The sequence below is a fragment of the Hippocampus comes genome, unplaced genomic scaffold (assembly GCF_001891065.2).
Source record: "Hippocampus comes isolate QL1 unplaced genomic scaffold, H_comes_QL1_v1.1 scaffold111, whole genome shotgun sequence".
Classification (NCBI taxonomy): domain Eukaryota; kingdom Metazoa; phylum Chordata; class Actinopteri; order Syngnathiformes; family Syngnathidae; genus Hippocampus; species Hippocampus comes.
Genome location: NW_017805698.1, coordinates 325,999 through 343,359, shown reverse-complemented (window position 1 = coordinate 343,359; position 17,361 = coordinate 325,999). Strand labels below are relative to the sequence as shown.

At 41.2% G+C, this 17,361-nt stretch overlaps 1 protein-coding gene and 1 long non-coding RNA gene across 4 annotated transcripts in view; one reads left to right on the top strand and one right to left on the bottom strand.

Annotated features, from left to right (window-relative positions):
* Nucleotides 1-693, bottom strand: part of LOC109523318 (uncharacterized) — a 5,141-nt gene extending 4,448 nt beyond the window's left edge. The window contains exon 1 of the long non-coding RNA XR_002169736.1: nucleotides 10-693. This is a non-coding gene — a long non-coding RNA (uncharacterized LOC109523318). The remainder of the gene's footprint in view (nucleotides 1-9) is intronic.
* Nucleotides 1-17,361, top strand: part of dachd (dachshund d) — a 146,066-nt gene that overhangs the window by 119,685 nt on the left and 9,020 nt on the right. For all 3 annotated transcript variants that reach the window (XM_019882372.1, XM_019882370.1, XM_019882371.1), the window contains exons 7-10: nucleotides 11,437-11,582; nucleotides 12,545-12,692; nucleotides 12,878-13,021; nucleotides 15,080-15,148. In XM_019882372.1, coding sequence (XP_019737931.1) covers nucleotides 11,437-11,582; nucleotides 12,545-12,692; nucleotides 12,878-13,021; nucleotides 15,080-15,148 — 507 coding nt within the window. The remainder of the gene's footprint in view (nucleotides 1-11,436; nucleotides 11,583-12,544; nucleotides 12,693-12,877; nucleotides 13,022-15,079; nucleotides 15,149-17,361) is intronic.

The following is a 17,361-nucleotide window of genomic DNA, read 5'->3' as shown; positions in this document are numbered from 1 at the left end:
TCCAGTCACCTTGACTTTGCAGCTGCCGCCTTATAGAGTGTGTTGCTTATCCCGTATAACCCCAGTCTGTCAATTAGGTGTTTGAAAATTAATCTCTTTAGCTGCAAATACCATGCCAGCTTTTCTGGAAGCGTCTGCAAATGAAGTGTTATTAATTCACACGAGCAAAGCCGGTGTTATGAATAATGTTATCAAAACAGATTTCCGCGCATTTAACACGTCGCCGCGATTAAAAGGGCCCCTTAAGTATTTTTATAACTGTGAAACGACTAATGGATTTGCATCCGTCTTTGCAAAGTGTTGCTCTAAGCCAGTCCTTTTCAAGTCCCCGCTTCTTCTTGTGCTTCTTTTTGTTCGTGTTTTCATCATCGTCGTTAAAAAGCAAGCCAAGTAGAGTACAAGTATGGATTAGTGCCAGCAGAGCTGCTCCCAGCGGAATCCAGAACCAGACAAAGACATGTCGAAGTTAAGACAGTTACTGTGAGCCGATATGTCCGATACTCATACTAATACTTGTTCCGTTTAAAAAAAAAAAAAAAAAAGACAATTATGAGGGATTTGCCTCCCTTGTTCAATATTTGATCAAAATATGCCGAGAAAGTTCCTCACAAATTTGTCAAGGGTGCATGTCACATGTGGGAGATGGGTATGAAGGTGGAGAACATATGCACAAAATGCATGTTCTTCATGCATTTTATTATTATATAATACATTTTTCAATGCATATACATAAAAAATACAGAAACAAAAAAAAAAAAAAAAAAAAAGACAATTATGAGGGATTTGCCTCCCTTGTTCAATATTTGATCAAAATATGCCGAGAAAGTTCCTCACAAATTTGTCAAGGGTGCATGTCACATGTGGGAGATGGGTATGAAGGTGGAGAACATATGCACAAAATGCATGTTCTTCATGCATTTTATTATTATATAATACATTTTTCAATGCATATACATAAAAAATACAGAAACAACTCACTGGAAATTTTCTACAAAATCAACGGAAGTTAAAAATTCAGGAATATTTGAGGTTTTCACATTTTTCCGACACATTTATTTTCAACATTTTGCCAAATTTTTCGCGGAATAAAAATCATGACAACCAAATGCTTTTTAAGATATGGCAGAGGTGGGAGATGTTCTATTTTGTGACATAAAAGTCAATCACCACTTAGTTTAGACAATTCAGATATCCCAAGAAAGAAAAGTTGCGACTCTCCATATCGCGAATTCCTCAACGTACATCCCGAGACCTCAGTTTAGCAAGCATCATAAAATGGACTTGCTTCTTCTTTGTTTATTCGACCGACACCAGAGGTGTATGTGAATTACGTGACATTCCAAACATACTACTAAGAAAAATACTTAAAAAAAAAAAAGGACAATCAGAGAGGATTTCCTCTCCTATTTGTTTATTTGTGAGTTTGTCCCGAATGCTTCATGATTAGGATTTTAATGTGTAATTGCCGCTTGTGTTGGTCGTATTTCGGCGGCGCTATCGGGTACACGCAGGACTCCCCAGTCACCTTCCGCGTTAAGCCGCGTGAGGAGGCGCTCTAATGAATTCATAAATGCCAAACAAAAGGCAGCGTAAACAAAGAGTGAGGAATAAATGGCTGGATGATTAGTGGGTCACGCAGAGATTTGTGGCGTATACAGTACAAACGATCCCCCTCGGAAATGGGAATGAGTCAGGCAAAATGGCCAATCAATTTTAATCTCTCGGATTCTTGTGTCAATAAACGGTCGGCCGCAATCTAAATCACCGCTTCAATAAACAGTGGAATGTTGTTGCTAGCTCGACCTCAGATGTTCGACTATAATTCTTAGGTCCTTTTGTAGTGTTATCTCGCCGAGGGTTACGGATCGCATTTAAGGCCTTTTCGCCAACTTCTCTCCACAAAACGGCCACCTTTTTATCGAGGCTCGCTTTAAGAGCTCGTCGGAAAAGGCGGAAACTAAAAGTCCCGCACACTTTTATGCAGTCATCACAGTCGGCCGAGCCTGTAATCCTCGTAGGTCCGATAATGACACAGCCCCCTGCATTTATTACACGGCGGAGAGGAGGGAGGCAAAATGCTGACTTTGAACAAATGAACACTCTGACCTTTATGCAATAAATATGACACGGGCGGCATAAAAAGACAAGATATCTTCCTCCCGGTTGGAAGTCAACGCAGATCCCTCGATACCTTCCCTCTTCCGCTGCCTCGCACGTGTTTGCGGTTTCGTTCTGACCGAGCGACTGGTGAGACACGCTTGTATCCGCCGCCTTTAAACGCACGCTACTAAAGTTCAATTTGTAGCTCATAATCTGCTCTTATTAGTCGCGCCACACCTCATATACACGGCGGAAGACAAGGGTGGATCGTTGTCTGTACGGCGCTGTTCACGCATGATTAGATTCTTTAAGTTGATTCTAATTGGGCCTTCTCCCACCACTTAACGCAATAATGCGCTTTATGCACCCATGCAGATTAGCAGCGTCAACGGTTGAGTGCATCTCTTTTGATGCCGAGTCCATATCTACACCGGTATCGTAAGAATATGAAAATGTTAACCAGCATGGAGACATCATTTTGCAGAAATTGGGTGAATGAATGTACATCACATATTGTGGATGTTCACTGAAAAAGTACACATAGTGTTTCACGCTGTTACAATGTGTGGTGCTGAACAATAACTACAAACGTGATATACAATGTCATGTTAACTCCAGGCCGGCGATTGGCTCGCAACCAGTTCAGGGTGTCCCCCGCCTACCGCCCGAAGTCAGCTGAGTTAGGCTCCAGCACGCCCCGCAACCCCTGTGGGGATAAGCAAATCAGAAAATGCATGGGTGAATGTTAACTCCACGCAAGAATGCCAGATCATAGGTTTTGAACGATGAACTTCAGACCCGCGAGACACACCGTGCTGCCGAGTTTCAAGCAAACTGTGCAAAGCATCGCAAAAGATTTTCACGACCAAAAACAAAACCTACGTTTTCCAAAATGTCTGTGCGTTTGTGCGTGTGTGCGTGTGTGTGTGTGCGCGTGTGTGTGGACATGGCCTGAGTGAGCTTCTTCTTCGGGTCTTTTGTCACGTCCCTGACGCCGAAGGATTTACGATGTCCATCTGCGTCTCTATCTTCATGCAGCCTTGAGGATACGATTCAATTTATTATTAAGGCAAAAGCAATGGAGTCGTCACTTCAAGAATGCGGCGAGACAGACAGAGGGGGAGAGAGTGAGGGAGGCAACAGTCGGAATGGGTTATTAATGGAAAGGCACGGCCATAGGGCAGTTGAGATTTAATGATATCCAACGAGAAAAATATGAGGGTGTCACTCTCCAAAAAGTCACGCTAAATGTCAACATTTTAAGGTGGGCCGCGGCTAATTTAATGCCTGTGCACAGTAATGTTTTGGAGAGCATTTAGGAAAACACGGCCCAGTGGCCAGCCTGATTATCTCGCTCACCTTCCCTTCTCTCTCTCTCTCTCTCTCTCTCCCTCTCTCTCTAAATGGCTTTATGCACCAAGCGATTTCATCTCGACGCAATGGGAGGAAGGGGAAAAAAAAAGAACGGCGTTTTGATTTTCACGCTGCGATAAGAGAGCAAGTGCCAAATGTTACCTGTTAATCGAGCCCAATCCCAACCGGGGGCCCTTGACTTTGTCCCCCAGCAGGGATGAGGCAAACTCTCATTTTCCTCTCTCCTTGATGAAAAGGAAATTAGCTTCAATGTGATGAGGCCACATTAGTATGTGTGTGTGTGTGTGTGTGTGTGTGTCTTTGGATATGTGTGTGCGCGCGCGTACGTGTGTGTTTAATGACTGTGTGTTTGCGTTGCTTTTCGCATACATCCATCAGCGGTTTACTTTGTTCACTTTGCAAGTGAAGCGGAACTTTCTCAGCCCAAGGACCAATCAGGAACTCGGGTTCCTTCCATATGTACTAAAATTCATCATATCATAACACCAACGTACAGTAACACCCCGCTATTCACCAGGGATAGGAACTGAGTCCAGACCTGAATAAAAAAATCTAAATAAAAGTCATTTTTAACACCGAGCCCATCCCCCCACTAAAAAAATGCATGGGTAAACAAATATGCACACAAGCGTGATTAAGACATTAAACTTACCTTTTTGTAAATTCATATAAAAATCAATTTTAGGGAATACGGGCAAATTCTTACAGCAAAGTAGACTACACGGGCTATTATGCCTGCATCAGGAGAGAAACAGAAACATACTTTGACTTTGGCGTTTGACTGTCCATGAGGTGCATTCCATGTATGCCAACAAAACAGGACATCTAAAATACAGATGAAGAAAACATCGTTAATTTATGACACGTAAACATGTTCATCAAGATCACACCACATGGCGCTAAATTAACACTTGCTTTTAGCAGAACAAAAACAGCGGACAGGCCATCTTTTAATAAGGAGCACGTCAGCCGTAAATCAACGAAACAATGCACAGTCCATCGATGAGCACAGGCTAAGAAAGTTAGCATCTCCTTTCTTCTTCTAGTTTGCTGTCATTTCACAGCACAAAAACAGATTATACAGTGTTATTTTGTCCTGTGTTTTTACAGACACACAGTACTTTTTGGAATTGTCCTTTCTGCTCAAACACATTTAAACACCTGAAACACAATAAAATGGAGCGCTGCAGTCAAGACGAGACGGTGGTGTAAGCTAAACTTAGCGTGTGTTCATTGTCATCATTTCTTGACTTACCAGGTAGAACCCGGTAGAACTGTATTCTGGAGTAAGCTAATATTAGCATTTTTGCCATTTTTTGGCCTTTTATCCTCAAATGTGACGTGTGTACTCAAACTTGGAACTGAGTACTTGCCATTTCTTAGAAATTGTACATCTAAGTTGTCAATAGGGAGTCGAGCCAAGGATGCGTGGACTAACAAGTTTGCTTTGACATTTGATTAACATTGCTGCTCATATCCATCCATTTAGACGGGTCATTCAGTTGAGTCTACTTAGCCTGAAAGACGCTTTCAAGTGCAGAGAGCGATTGCAAGATAAGCAAGCCTCATGTTTTTTTTAAGTGCTCAAATTGCACGCAACTCCTCTTTCCTGCCTGCATCGCTTGCACTTGCAGCGGCAGACACATGATTCCCCTTGACAAGATTTTCCAAATCCATTGCTTTTAAGTGCAGCTGGAATCAGCACCGCGTTAGCCGCTAATGGCTGTCCGAGAGGTCATAACTGGTCCATTTGAAGGAGGAGGTTCTGGCGTTAGGCAAATCCAATGCAATTGTGCAGTGAGGACTCGTTTCTGTGCTGACAAGCTGCCGCTGCTTTTTTTTTTTTTTAAAGCTTCTCCTGCTGGGAGGAGCGGCGCTCACAAGGACAAAAGCTTCCACCTGTCAATATATCATTCTGACTGGCCCAGCCCAGTGTACCTTTGCCCTCTCTCTCTCTCTCTCTCTCTCTCTCTCTCTCTCTCTCTCTCTCTCTCTCTCTCTCTCTCGCACTCTTGTCACTATTTCAATCATTCTGTTCTTGTGCCGTCGCCATCCATCTCCTCTGCCTTTTTTTCTTTAACTATCCTCCTCCACCTCCTTTTTTTCCCCCCCTTTTTCTTTGTCTGTCTCTCCTCCACACCTCCCTCTCCCCGCTTCAACAATGTCCTGAGGGAGTCGCTTTCAAACACAAGAACCAGAAACATATGGCACATTTTCAACTCCCAAGGTCAATTACAGCTATTTATCCCGAGATTGCGGCTAAATTTCCCAAGGTTTTCCTCCTCTGGCTTCGCCGCAGATTGTGATGTGTGTCTCTCACAATGGAAAAAAAACCTAAAATGAGATCACTTCAATACGTATTTTCCCTACATAGCACAACTTCACATGTAGTTTTAAGATATGTTCTTATATTTATAGCAGCAAGTTCCAATTGCTATATTCTACGCGTATGTAATCACATGAACACGTAGATTCTTTTTATTTTTTATTTGTCGAACAATGTAAGGGTGCTTGGAACAAATATTTCAAAATATTTGCAAGTTCATATTTCTTTGACTTGCTATGTTATTATTTTTCAATTATATATCATTGTGTTATATTTAGAAATGCAAGTTTTAAGGTAAACTTGCAACTCAGACTTCATAATCTGCTAGCATATCTTCACTTATCATTGTTGCTTTTTTTTTTTGCTTTTTACATGCTGCATGCAGTATTTATTTTACATTCACATGTACAGTAATACTGCTACTTTTTTCTTCTTTTTCTATGTGATAAATCTGGTCAAATATTTTTAACATTTGTTTTTAGAAATGCACAGTACCTCTCACACCACCAATGTTACAACATATAAATCCATAAATGCAACTTCACATACAGTGTAACCTATTATTTTAGAAACATAAATGTAATAGCCTGTAATGTACGTTTTTTTTTGGGGGGGGGGTTCATTATGATATTGTTTTAATTTCAGGTCCCACTTGCCACACATATAATGTAAATTGGAGACAAGCCTATATCCCTCCAAGTGATTCATATTTATATATTTATTACGTTTTGTATGTATTTATAGTCAAGTCAATGCCTGGCCTAGTGTTTGAGGAGCACAACAGTGGAGGAATGAGAAAATTAACTGGATAGGTAATTCATCACCGCTTGCATGCTGTCAAGGACTCCCTCTGCAGCTATTCAAAGCGGGAAGATGGAGAAAGGAGGGAGTTATGGAGGCTGCGGTGGAGGTGTTTAAATTACGGTGTTTCATTCACAATGCATTGTATTTACAACGTCCCCATTTTTATTTGTGGCTCCTATTATCCGCTGAAACAGTTGTGCGTGAAATGTTATTGGTGACATGAAAGGGGAGGAGGAGCGGGGGGCGTCGGTGTGACCTGCCCGTTTTTGCAGGCGGTATTTCACATGCGTCGGGCCTGGACGCCGACGCCGCCATCACAGCTGCTCTTGGCAGCTTCGCCAGCCCCGCAGAAATATCACCTGGAAGCAGAGCGCTCTGTTCCGGCGAGCCGCCATTCAGCTCACTGTAATTAAGTTGAAGACTGCGCTCGTCAAGCGATTGTGAGGAATCAACACGCCAGTATGCCAGAGACTGCATTTAAGAAGCGTGTGCTGAATGGAAGAGGATGCGGATCTGCTGATCTATATATTCAAATTCCATTAAGCCGTCTCCTATTTTGGTTTCATCACATTTTATTTGCCTGAGTTATTGTTTTTGTTTTTTTCAAAGTGGAAATGTTATCTGACAAGAGGCGCTTGTACACTCGTCGGAGTCTGTCGAACAAAACGCTCTGTTTGCTTTTCCCACGGCGTGACAGGTTGTTTCCCCGTCGCAACAAAGCCATCAAATATTCTGTGTGATCCAACATCGTGTCGAGCTGGGGGTGCCGGCGGAAGCCTGACGCCGGAGTTTGTTAAAGCAATGATTTATGATTAATGCCAGCTCGGAATCAGGACGACAAAGTGCCACCGGTACGACTCAATTACAAAGCACGCTCTCCCAGAGGTCTGCTAACGTCCCTCGTTGACATGGTGATTTTATCGGGGGTGGACGACGTCTATATCAACCTGAGCGCCGGCCAACTCGCGGCGTTTTGATCTTTCATTAGGTGTTTTATGAAGATGAAAAGAGGCTTTCATCTTACTCTAAAAGATGTTTATTTCACACACCGCACAAGGCGCAAATCATAGCTGAGGGTGACCAAACTTGGTCTTTCCCAGAAATGTCCACTTTTTGGAACCTAAAAGATTTCCTGGTTCTGATTGGATCCAAATCATCTCAATATGTGCCCTGCAACTGGACTGGTCATGGACCCTACCAACCTACTTCGTATGTGGCTTCGTAGTCACTGTTCATGCAGTCATTGGACAGTCACCGTGTCAATCATTATAGTAGCACCAATGATTGTTCATGATTTGACATCAGTCTCTGGACTTGTGGTTACAATAGCAACTGCCTCCTTCCTGCAAAGTGGCTTTCATTTCGGCTTATGTTTGCCTTCATTTTAATCTCCATTTGTACCATTGGCACGGCCTCATCGTTTTACACAGCACCAAAGACTGCTCATTGTTATGGATGACCGACTGTAGATGCACAGATTTCAGAAAAAGATTTCCATATTGAGTTTAGGGCGGCACGGTGATCGACTGGTTAGCACCTCGGCCTCACAGTGCAGAGGTGCAGGTTTTGATTCTGGCTCCGACCTTCCTGTGTCGAGTTTGCATGTTCTGCCCGTGCCCGCGTAGGTTTTTCCCCAGGTACTCCGGTTTCCCTCCCACATTCGAAAAGCATGCATGGCAGGTTAACGCAACACTCTAAATTGTCCCTAGGTGTGAGTGTGAGCGCAAATGGTTGTTTGTCTATGTGTGCCCTGCGATTGGCTGGCAACCAGTTCAGGGTGTACCTACTGTCCAAAGACAGCTGGGATAGGCTCCAGCACACCCGTGACCCTTGTGAGGCGAAACAGATTCAAGAATGGATGGATGGATATTGAGTTTATATATGGCACAAGTCAACCAAACTGCGATGGTTGCATTGAAGAAGAAGAAAACCAGGCGCATCTGCTTGTGCCTTTGTCAAAAAGCTCATCTCAGTCATATGACATGAAAAAAGTAAGCCCACAATTTAGCAACATTTTGAGAGCTTCTTTGAATAAGAAAACAGGACAAAACATGACACAGAGGAAACTTCCCATTTAAAAAAATGTGTAGATATTTAAGATGTATTTAAGAGACAAAATTGGTAGTCCTACTTAAGGTAAAGGTTTATAGCTAGTTGACTCGCATGCGCCAAATTCGCTCTGTTTAATATGTCAGGACAGGCTCGTAAATGGGATATTAAAGCCATCAAAGCTGCTTCAATGCATGTCGCCTCAACTCTCAGCATTTAAAGAACTATTTTTAGAGCTTTTGAGAGAAAAACAAGATTCAAACACATTCGACGGAATGTTAAATTGTATATTTAATAATTAGTTTTTATTTTTTCCCTGTCCTGGTATGTCAAAAATTGTTTTCGTTTTGTTTTTTTTTCGCTGGTGCACATGCTAACGCTGTAGCACCCAGTTTGTAAATGTTTGTTTTTAGAATCTGTTGATAATTATTTTGGGAAGTATTCATCTTCTGGAAGATTGCATAATGTGTTTTGATAAGCAAAATGGAGTCACCTTATGATCGCTTAAGCAAGATAAAGCAAAATTCTATTGAAAAGTGGGAGCTTCATTATTTCTACAAAGTCACATTATGAACGCATTTTAATCAATTCGGGCAAACACCCATTCTAATTAACCACACAGAGTGAACTTCTTCCCCTTCAATAAAAGCAGAAAGGTTGTATGTTTCCTCCACGGACCTTCACCGCCTTCTCCGCAGGAAAGGTGGACTCCAAATCCAAATTACAAGCCTAAACTCTGAATCCTAGCGCTCCATTTTTTGGCGCCCGACATGTTTCCAGGGCATTTTGCAGATGCTCGAAATAATCTCCAATGTTTTTGCTCAATCTGCTCTGAGGATGGGCGAAATAAATACTTTAAACTAATTAATGTAGCACCAGCTGTTCCCGGCTCTTGGCTGGCATCGCTTGAATGTTGATGGGTGGGTGGTGAAAGGAGGAAAGGGAGGGAGGGAAGGCGGGTGCTGTTTGTACACCGTTCCTCTGTTGCCACACAATCACAAACGAAAACTGAAGTCCACATTCCAATCGAGAGTGGCACTCTGAGAGCGCAGACCAAGGCTCAAGGATCTTAATTTGGATCAACTCCAATCGACAATCCTTGAACTCATTGAGACTGAATCAACAGCACCTCTGCTGGTTGCAGAATATTACTGCCATTCTGCTTTGAGACACAATCAATGATCAATTCGGCACCAATTGCCCAAAATTCTTAACAGCCAATTATTTTTAATAATCTCGAAAAAAAAATGCCTATCACAAATATATACTTTTTTACATATTTGTATTTAAAGTATGATCATTATTCATAAATGTATGAAAAAAATAAAAGCACAAACAAATAAAAATATAAAATGACAGCATGAACAACATTGTCTCTTCACGTTCAATAAATAGCCATTAACACTTTCTGTTGAGAACCCTTTAAAATTAATGGACATTATTCAAACAGCATTAAAGCCATTTTGTTGCGTCATTATCCTTCTTATAAAATAAAAATGTATTTAAAAAATATACATTAAAATGCCTTTATTTTATGCAATCCGCCAATGAAATGCAAACAAAACAAAAATATTCCACTGAAAAAAAAATATTTTATTTAATCAATGAGTTGCATTAAATAAAATCATCTGGATCCAAATTCAACTCAACATCTACTCAAAAATATCAAAAGTCAGATGATTCTGTTGTGTATACCCAACTTGACAATTTTTTCTTAAATCAACATCCCATTTTTTTCAGTGTACATACATATAATGAATGATAATAATATTGATTATGATCATGTTTTACATTGGCATGTTATACAAAATATGCAAGGATAGTTTAATTTAACTGAAAAAAACTTTTGTCCCATTTCCGACTGAAGATTAGACTGGATTTGCGGAAAATAAATATGGAAAAAAAAAAAAACAAACCTGATCATTCAATCATGTTTTTGCAAAAACCCTGCTAAAAAAACAACAAAAAATATTCTGGATCCATTCTAAAATCATACTTATTATTCCTCTTGTGATTAGTGAGCTCATTTCAACAACAGTGTTGAAATGAATTCCCGATGCAAACAACGCACATAGAAAAAAAAGTTTAAAAAGGAATGATAATAATGCACTGTCAAACCTTATCATGAATCCCTCTCACTTGAAATGATTTACTGTAGCTCTTAAACAGTGACTTCACTCCTGTGGAGATGCCTTGACAATGAATCGTCTGCTTCCAAGGCGGACAAAAGTAACACATCCGATGTGTGCGCTGTCTTTGCCTCCCATCCTCTCCGTCCTCCTCCGAGGCTGGATTGCAGATGGCGGGGGTTCTAGCCCCCGCGTTTCGCGATGAGAGGAGCATGATGTCATTACCGATTTGACAGACAGTCGCATGCGTGCGAGCACAAAGGAAACGCGAGCCTCTCGGGGGTCGAGGCGAGTGGGCCTGATTTTGTTGTCCACATGACATCTCTTATATGGAGGAAACTGGGATTTATGTCCGTCTTGATAGTGTTTAGCCCCCACTCTGGAATGCTGAGGAAAAGCAATACAAAGGATTCTCACAGGGGCCACTGCTGTGTATTTAGTAGAGTCCAGGTGACAATAGAAGAGACTTCTGTTAGGACAGTGGACTGTGGAACCTCGAAGATCATACATAATCTGAGCACCTCAAGGGCTTTCCTCTTAATTGGTTCTGCTCTTTTTTGTTTTTGTTGCTTTTTTTACTGGTGAGGATAAAGTGGTCCTGAAAATGGATGCATGGATGAATGAATATTTAATCTGTTGTGACTTTGTTTGCAGATGATAACCTGATGTGCACGCCAACAGCGAGGGACAGCTATGAGCGGTTGTCTCTGGCTGGACCAACTCTGCCTCCTGGCTTCCCCTCGCCCTTCCTCTTCCCAGATGGCCTGTCGTCAATAGAGACTCTCCTCACCAACATACAGGTACAATTTGTCAACCAAATGTCATGATATCCATCCATCCATTCAGTCAATGCATCCATATTCTGTAGCGCTTGTCATAATTTGGATCGTGGATAATGCTGAACAGATAATCCAATTCCAACTGACATAGCACTGTAGTAGAATTTTTTAAACTGCAAAGTCTGCACTTTTGGGTTAAAAAAAACAACTTCATTTTGGCTAGTTGGTAGGCTTTTTTATGTACTATATAATGTATATATACTGTGTGTATGTATATATATATATATATATATATATATATATATCCTATCATCGAGATTAATGAACTCATTGTGTCACAAATTGAATTGCAAACACATTATTGAAGTGTGATAGACACTTCTCCACCCAAACAATACCAAACGCAGCTATAGGTACACAGTTTACAGAACCTTCGTCAGACTAAACTGGGACTAGCTACTATTTCTGCTACTTGGTACTATACAACTACAATGTAGTATTTCTGGTACTGAGGACTGTTCTGGGAACTAGTATGATTCCTGGAACTGTGTACCATTTCAGATACATTTCTGGCGCTATTATGGGAGTAGGTACTATTCCATTTACCAGATTATTTGGTTGTGGTACCAGGAACGCTTGTCTGGTAACTGGAACTGTTTCAAACACTATTCTGCTCCCAGTTATTATTTTAGCTGCCGTCCTGCTTCCAGGTAGAATTTCTAATACTGGGCCAGGTGGGGTTCCAAGTGTGCAAACAAAATACTTTGTGGGTGACGCAAACCATTTCTTGTCTATCAGTAGATGATCACATTTGTCATTGGTCTTTGCATTAGCTATGGATCCTGCAGTATTATATTCCACGGCCTCCGCTGTGCTGCGGCGGGTGTCAGTCTCCACTTGGTTATTATTAGTGTATAATATGATGATAATTAGAGAAAAAGCATCCAAGTATGACTTGTCATCAATAATGTGTGTGTTTGCAGGGCCTGCTGAAGGTGGCCATCGACAATGCGCGGGCTCAAGAGAAGCAGGTTCAGCTGGAGAAGACGGAGCTGAAGATGGAGCTTTTCCGAGAGCGAGAACTCCGGGAAACTCTGGAAAAGCAGCTGGCCATGGAGCAGAAGAACAGAGGTAACCGAATCCGTCTCTGCATGCATGCGTGCATTCAAATACACATTACTAGAATATGCCTTTCACTTGATTTAATATTTACACAAAGATGTTTTCAGATAACAGACAAACAAAGAGTGAGGGATTTCATTCATATTGTTCAATACATCCAAGAGTGTATTTAATGTCTGTTGATCCCCGCTCAGCGATCATCCAGAAGCGTCTGAAGAAGGAGAAGAAGGCCAAGAGGAAACTGCAAGAAGCTCTGGAGTACGAATCCAAGAGGAGAGAGCAGGTGGAGCAGACCCTCAAGCAGCCGTCACCCGCCGACAGCATGCGCTCACTCAATGGTCAGTGACTGAAAACAATCATATATTCCAAAATTCTGTTTTTATTTTCACCCAAGCTGTAAGTGAAATCTTCTTTTTCGAATGTCTATTGTTTATTTTTAAATCACCTAAGTTATTTTAATTGATTTCTTTTTATTTTATTCTGTACAGTATTTCTTTTCCTTGACATTTTTTGGGGGATATTTCTGCATTTTTTTTTTAACCCACCTGTTTCCAATGTCTACCTAACATCCACAATAAATGCAAGCTAAATGTTTGCCACGCAGAAGCTAACATGCGTAGTTGCCTCCAAAAGCAAAACTCCTCACCTATGTTAAATATGGGGTATTTTTTCTCACGATTAATCTTATTTCAATATTTTTGCTAGAGCAAGGCAATTTCGTTGAATGGAGTGTTCACCTTTGTAGCAGTTGCATGAACTAGCAGTGCAAAAAAAAGGATGAGGCTAACGCTAGTAGCTATTTGGCATATCCTACCCATAAATTGCCTTTAAGGTTTGTGGGATGTAGTGCGTTATCTCGGGTGCTTTCGGAAATTCAGTCCGACTCCCAAAGTCCACTCTGAGTGTGTATGTTCTGAGAGGCAGCATGTTTCCGTAACATTTCCATCTGTACTGCCTGATACACTGAGCACGCCATTTCTCCAGTTGGAGTACCTAGAGCTCGCACTGGCATCCATTTTTTGAGAGACTCTGAATAACCAAAGTCACATTTCAACAACGCTCTGACTTTCTGAACCCTTGGATTGGAGCAGTGCGCACTTGGAGTGCATTTCTGAAATCACCTCTCAGCACGGCTTTGTACATTTTAGCTACAAGCTAGCTCTGCTAGCAATTACCTGAAACTGTACAAGAGATTTGGTTCAAGGATTCTCACGACACGTAGCCTCAACATTGTGTGTGTTTTTTCTGTATAAGGTTTGTACAAGTGAACAATCGAGAACTGTTATGTTGGCACCTATGCCGCACCTATAACACAGTATGAGAGACGTGTCGTTGACTGATCAGTCAGTCGTGTAAGACCTGTTATAGAAGTAGTATACGATACAGTATGGTGGGAGGAGATATCAACCGTCTTATTATTTTAAGAAATGCATTTTTAAAACTAATTAACAATGTTTGTGGTACATTACGGGCGCGGCACGGTGGTCGACTGGTGAGCACGTCCACCTCAATCTGCATTCATTTTAAAAAGCCGCTATTAATTTCAATAATATGCAAAAACATATGCTCAATGGAAATCAACGTAATTTATTTTTATATAATCGTAGGTCTAGTTATCGCGAATTATATTACATGGTTCGCTGCCATCCTTCTGCAATGGAGACCTGAAAGAGACAGATCACCCAATCACAAATTTACTGGATCAATGACTGCAGAATGTATAACATATACAATGCACTTACTTTGTCACTTGAGGGAGTAGTAGAAGTTGTTTATGACTTTTTGCTTGGACCTCTGCTGAGAAATTGGTGCAAAATGCACGCACTTCGAACGTAGGGCGTTGCATTCTATTATTTCACGACTAGATTGCGAGTGCATTTTACACTTTGTACTTTTAAAGCAAGAAAAAGAATACAATGGAGACACGCGACAACAGGAGAAACAAATAAGTCTGCGGAACAAAAACACGGATGCACTCCACATTGTGAAGCAACCACATCAGAGAATGCCAAGTGTCATCAAATAACCCATCTTCAAATACCGAAAGTACTACTGCTCAGGGAACTTGTTTTTTATCATTCGGTTAGATAGAGGTGTCGATTTGAACGAGGTGTTTATTTGTCTGAAGTGGATGCCCGCGCCTGCTGACTAACTGAAGCACGGCGTCTATTAAGTTGACTGTTTTGGGCTTTATTGTGAATGGTTTTGAAGCTGCCGTTTTCAGGTCGAGTGACTCCAAGCAACAGATTATTATAGCAAAAGTATATCTCACGTTTGCCGCGAGGCTCCAAGGCGCTACTGCTCGTTCCGAGTGAACGATGCGCCGGCACTGCTGACATTGCGCCGGACGGACGCCGAGAGGATGTTTAACGGCGTTGATCTCTTTTCTGCCACAGACGCTCTGACCCCTGAGATGGAGAGCGACCGCAGCAGCGGAAGAACAGATGCTGAAAGGACAATACAAGGTACAAGGGCTCAGATGAGACTATAAATCTCTTTCTTTCTTCTCTTCCTCTTGTACACACACACACACACACACACACACACACACACACACACACACACACACATTTAGTGTGCCTGCCGTCGGGCCAGCGCTGTTCACCATCTGGGCCACCGTACTGGGTCAAGATCATCGCTTCTCTTTAGAGACAATCTAATGCTTTCAGGGAAAAAGAAAAAAAACAAAACAATCGCCCTCAATAGAAGTGAACAAAACACTTTTCGATCTTGTAGGTAGTTCAATGTTCCCCTTTTCACTACAATGAATTGAAACAGCATTAAGCTGCCATTGTCAAAAGTTTGGCAAGTATATGGCAGTTGATGCCGAGGATGATTTATTGACACATGAGCATCATCTCTGTCCTGTTAACAGACATCTTACTTTAATCTTGTTAAATCATGACATAATTTGACTTTTAGCTCAAGCCTGACTCAATCAAAAGGTTTTTTTTCTTTTTTCAGAAATTCTTATTTTTACAGATTGTACCAGTACTCAATTTCAAATTATTTTATTGACCTTGAAGACTTTAAAGAGTGTTAGGACTGCATTTTACTTGATTGAAATATTGGCTAAAAAGCTGAGCGTGGCCTATTTGAGGACTGACTTTTAGCCCAAGCCTGACTCAATCAAAAGGTTTTTTATTTTTACAGATTGTATCGGTACTCAATTTCAAATTATTTTATTGACCTTGAAGACTTTAAAGAGTGTTTGGACTGCATTTTCCTTCATTGAAGTATTGACAAATGCACAATTAAACAAAAAATGTGGGAAACGGATTATGATGCCTGATGACTGGACTATACAATTTGTCTTTGGAACCCAGTGTAGACTTTCATCAGGAGTGGATCTCTTTGATTATTTTATTGACCTTGAAGACTTTAAAGAGTGTTTGGACTGCATTTTCCTTCATTGAAGTATTGACAAATGCACAATTAAACAAAAAATGTGGGAAACGGATTATGATGCCAGATGACTGGAATATACAATTTGTCTTTGGAACTCAGTGTAAGACTTTCATCAGGAGTGAAATGGCAAAAAAATATATACCGTATATTATTATTATCTCTTGGCCTGTCCATGTTAGCTACGAGGCCAATTTTTGATTCATGGAGAATAACGTGAGTGCAAAAGAGAAGGGACTGCAATTTAATTCTTGCCCTGGCAAGGGGTCACTTTGAATCTGAGGTGAAGATTTATAATAAGTACATAAATGGAAAAAAAAGCGTTATTCGCCATTTTTGTTTGCATGTATGTTAGTAGCAGGCTACACTCTTGTGCATCGAGAATAACTTTAGGATCATTTGGAAAGGACTTTGTATTCTGTGGCTGTTCCATTATGACTCCAATTTTGAAAAACCGAAAACAAATCCCTCAAAACAATTTGTCGATACGTTAGCTAGCCAGGACACTTCTTCCTGGTCCATGGAGAAAGACGTAAAGAGTTTAAATGGAAACCATTTGCCTCCTGGGGTGGAGTTAGTTCCATCATTAGTAAATCAACTAAAACAAAAAATAAAAGCGTTGTGCCAACAAGACCAACAAAACTAAATCTGCACCCTGTGTCTTCATTTTTTGGGCTAAAATGTCGCAAATTGTTGCTGTCGGGATTTGGATATTTGCTCATGCGGTGAAAATACATTTCATAATTTTGGGAGTAATGCTGAGAACAAACAAATAACGACACACGAAACAAGCACGTAACCCTTTCACCTCCACCAAGGGTAAAAACATCTCCATGCAGTCAAAATCACCAAACGGCATGCCTTGTGTGTGTTCGCGTTCTTTGCAGAAGCAGACGCGTTTGTTTACCGCTCAGGAAATACTAATGAGTCATAAAACCACCAAAAGCGTCGGAATCTCCCCTTTGGTAGCAATAAAAGAGGCCAAATCAATCCATTTTATGAATAAGCCTTGTGCATTTTTAATGCTTTGTTTGTTTGTTCGCCTCCGGGGCCGGGGGGTCGAGTGTGCTTTTTTTTGGGGGGAGGACCGCACACCGGTGATAACCTCAGTGGGCCCTCTGCTATTTGTGTTTACGCACACACAAGACACCGTGCTAAAACATCCTCAATTATCACGCCGAAGACATGTCGCTTTAAGATGCCTCGGGCCCGAGAGTGCACCTTTAATCAGAATTTGTCTAGGAAATTTTTCATCTCCCCAGTACAAAAACTT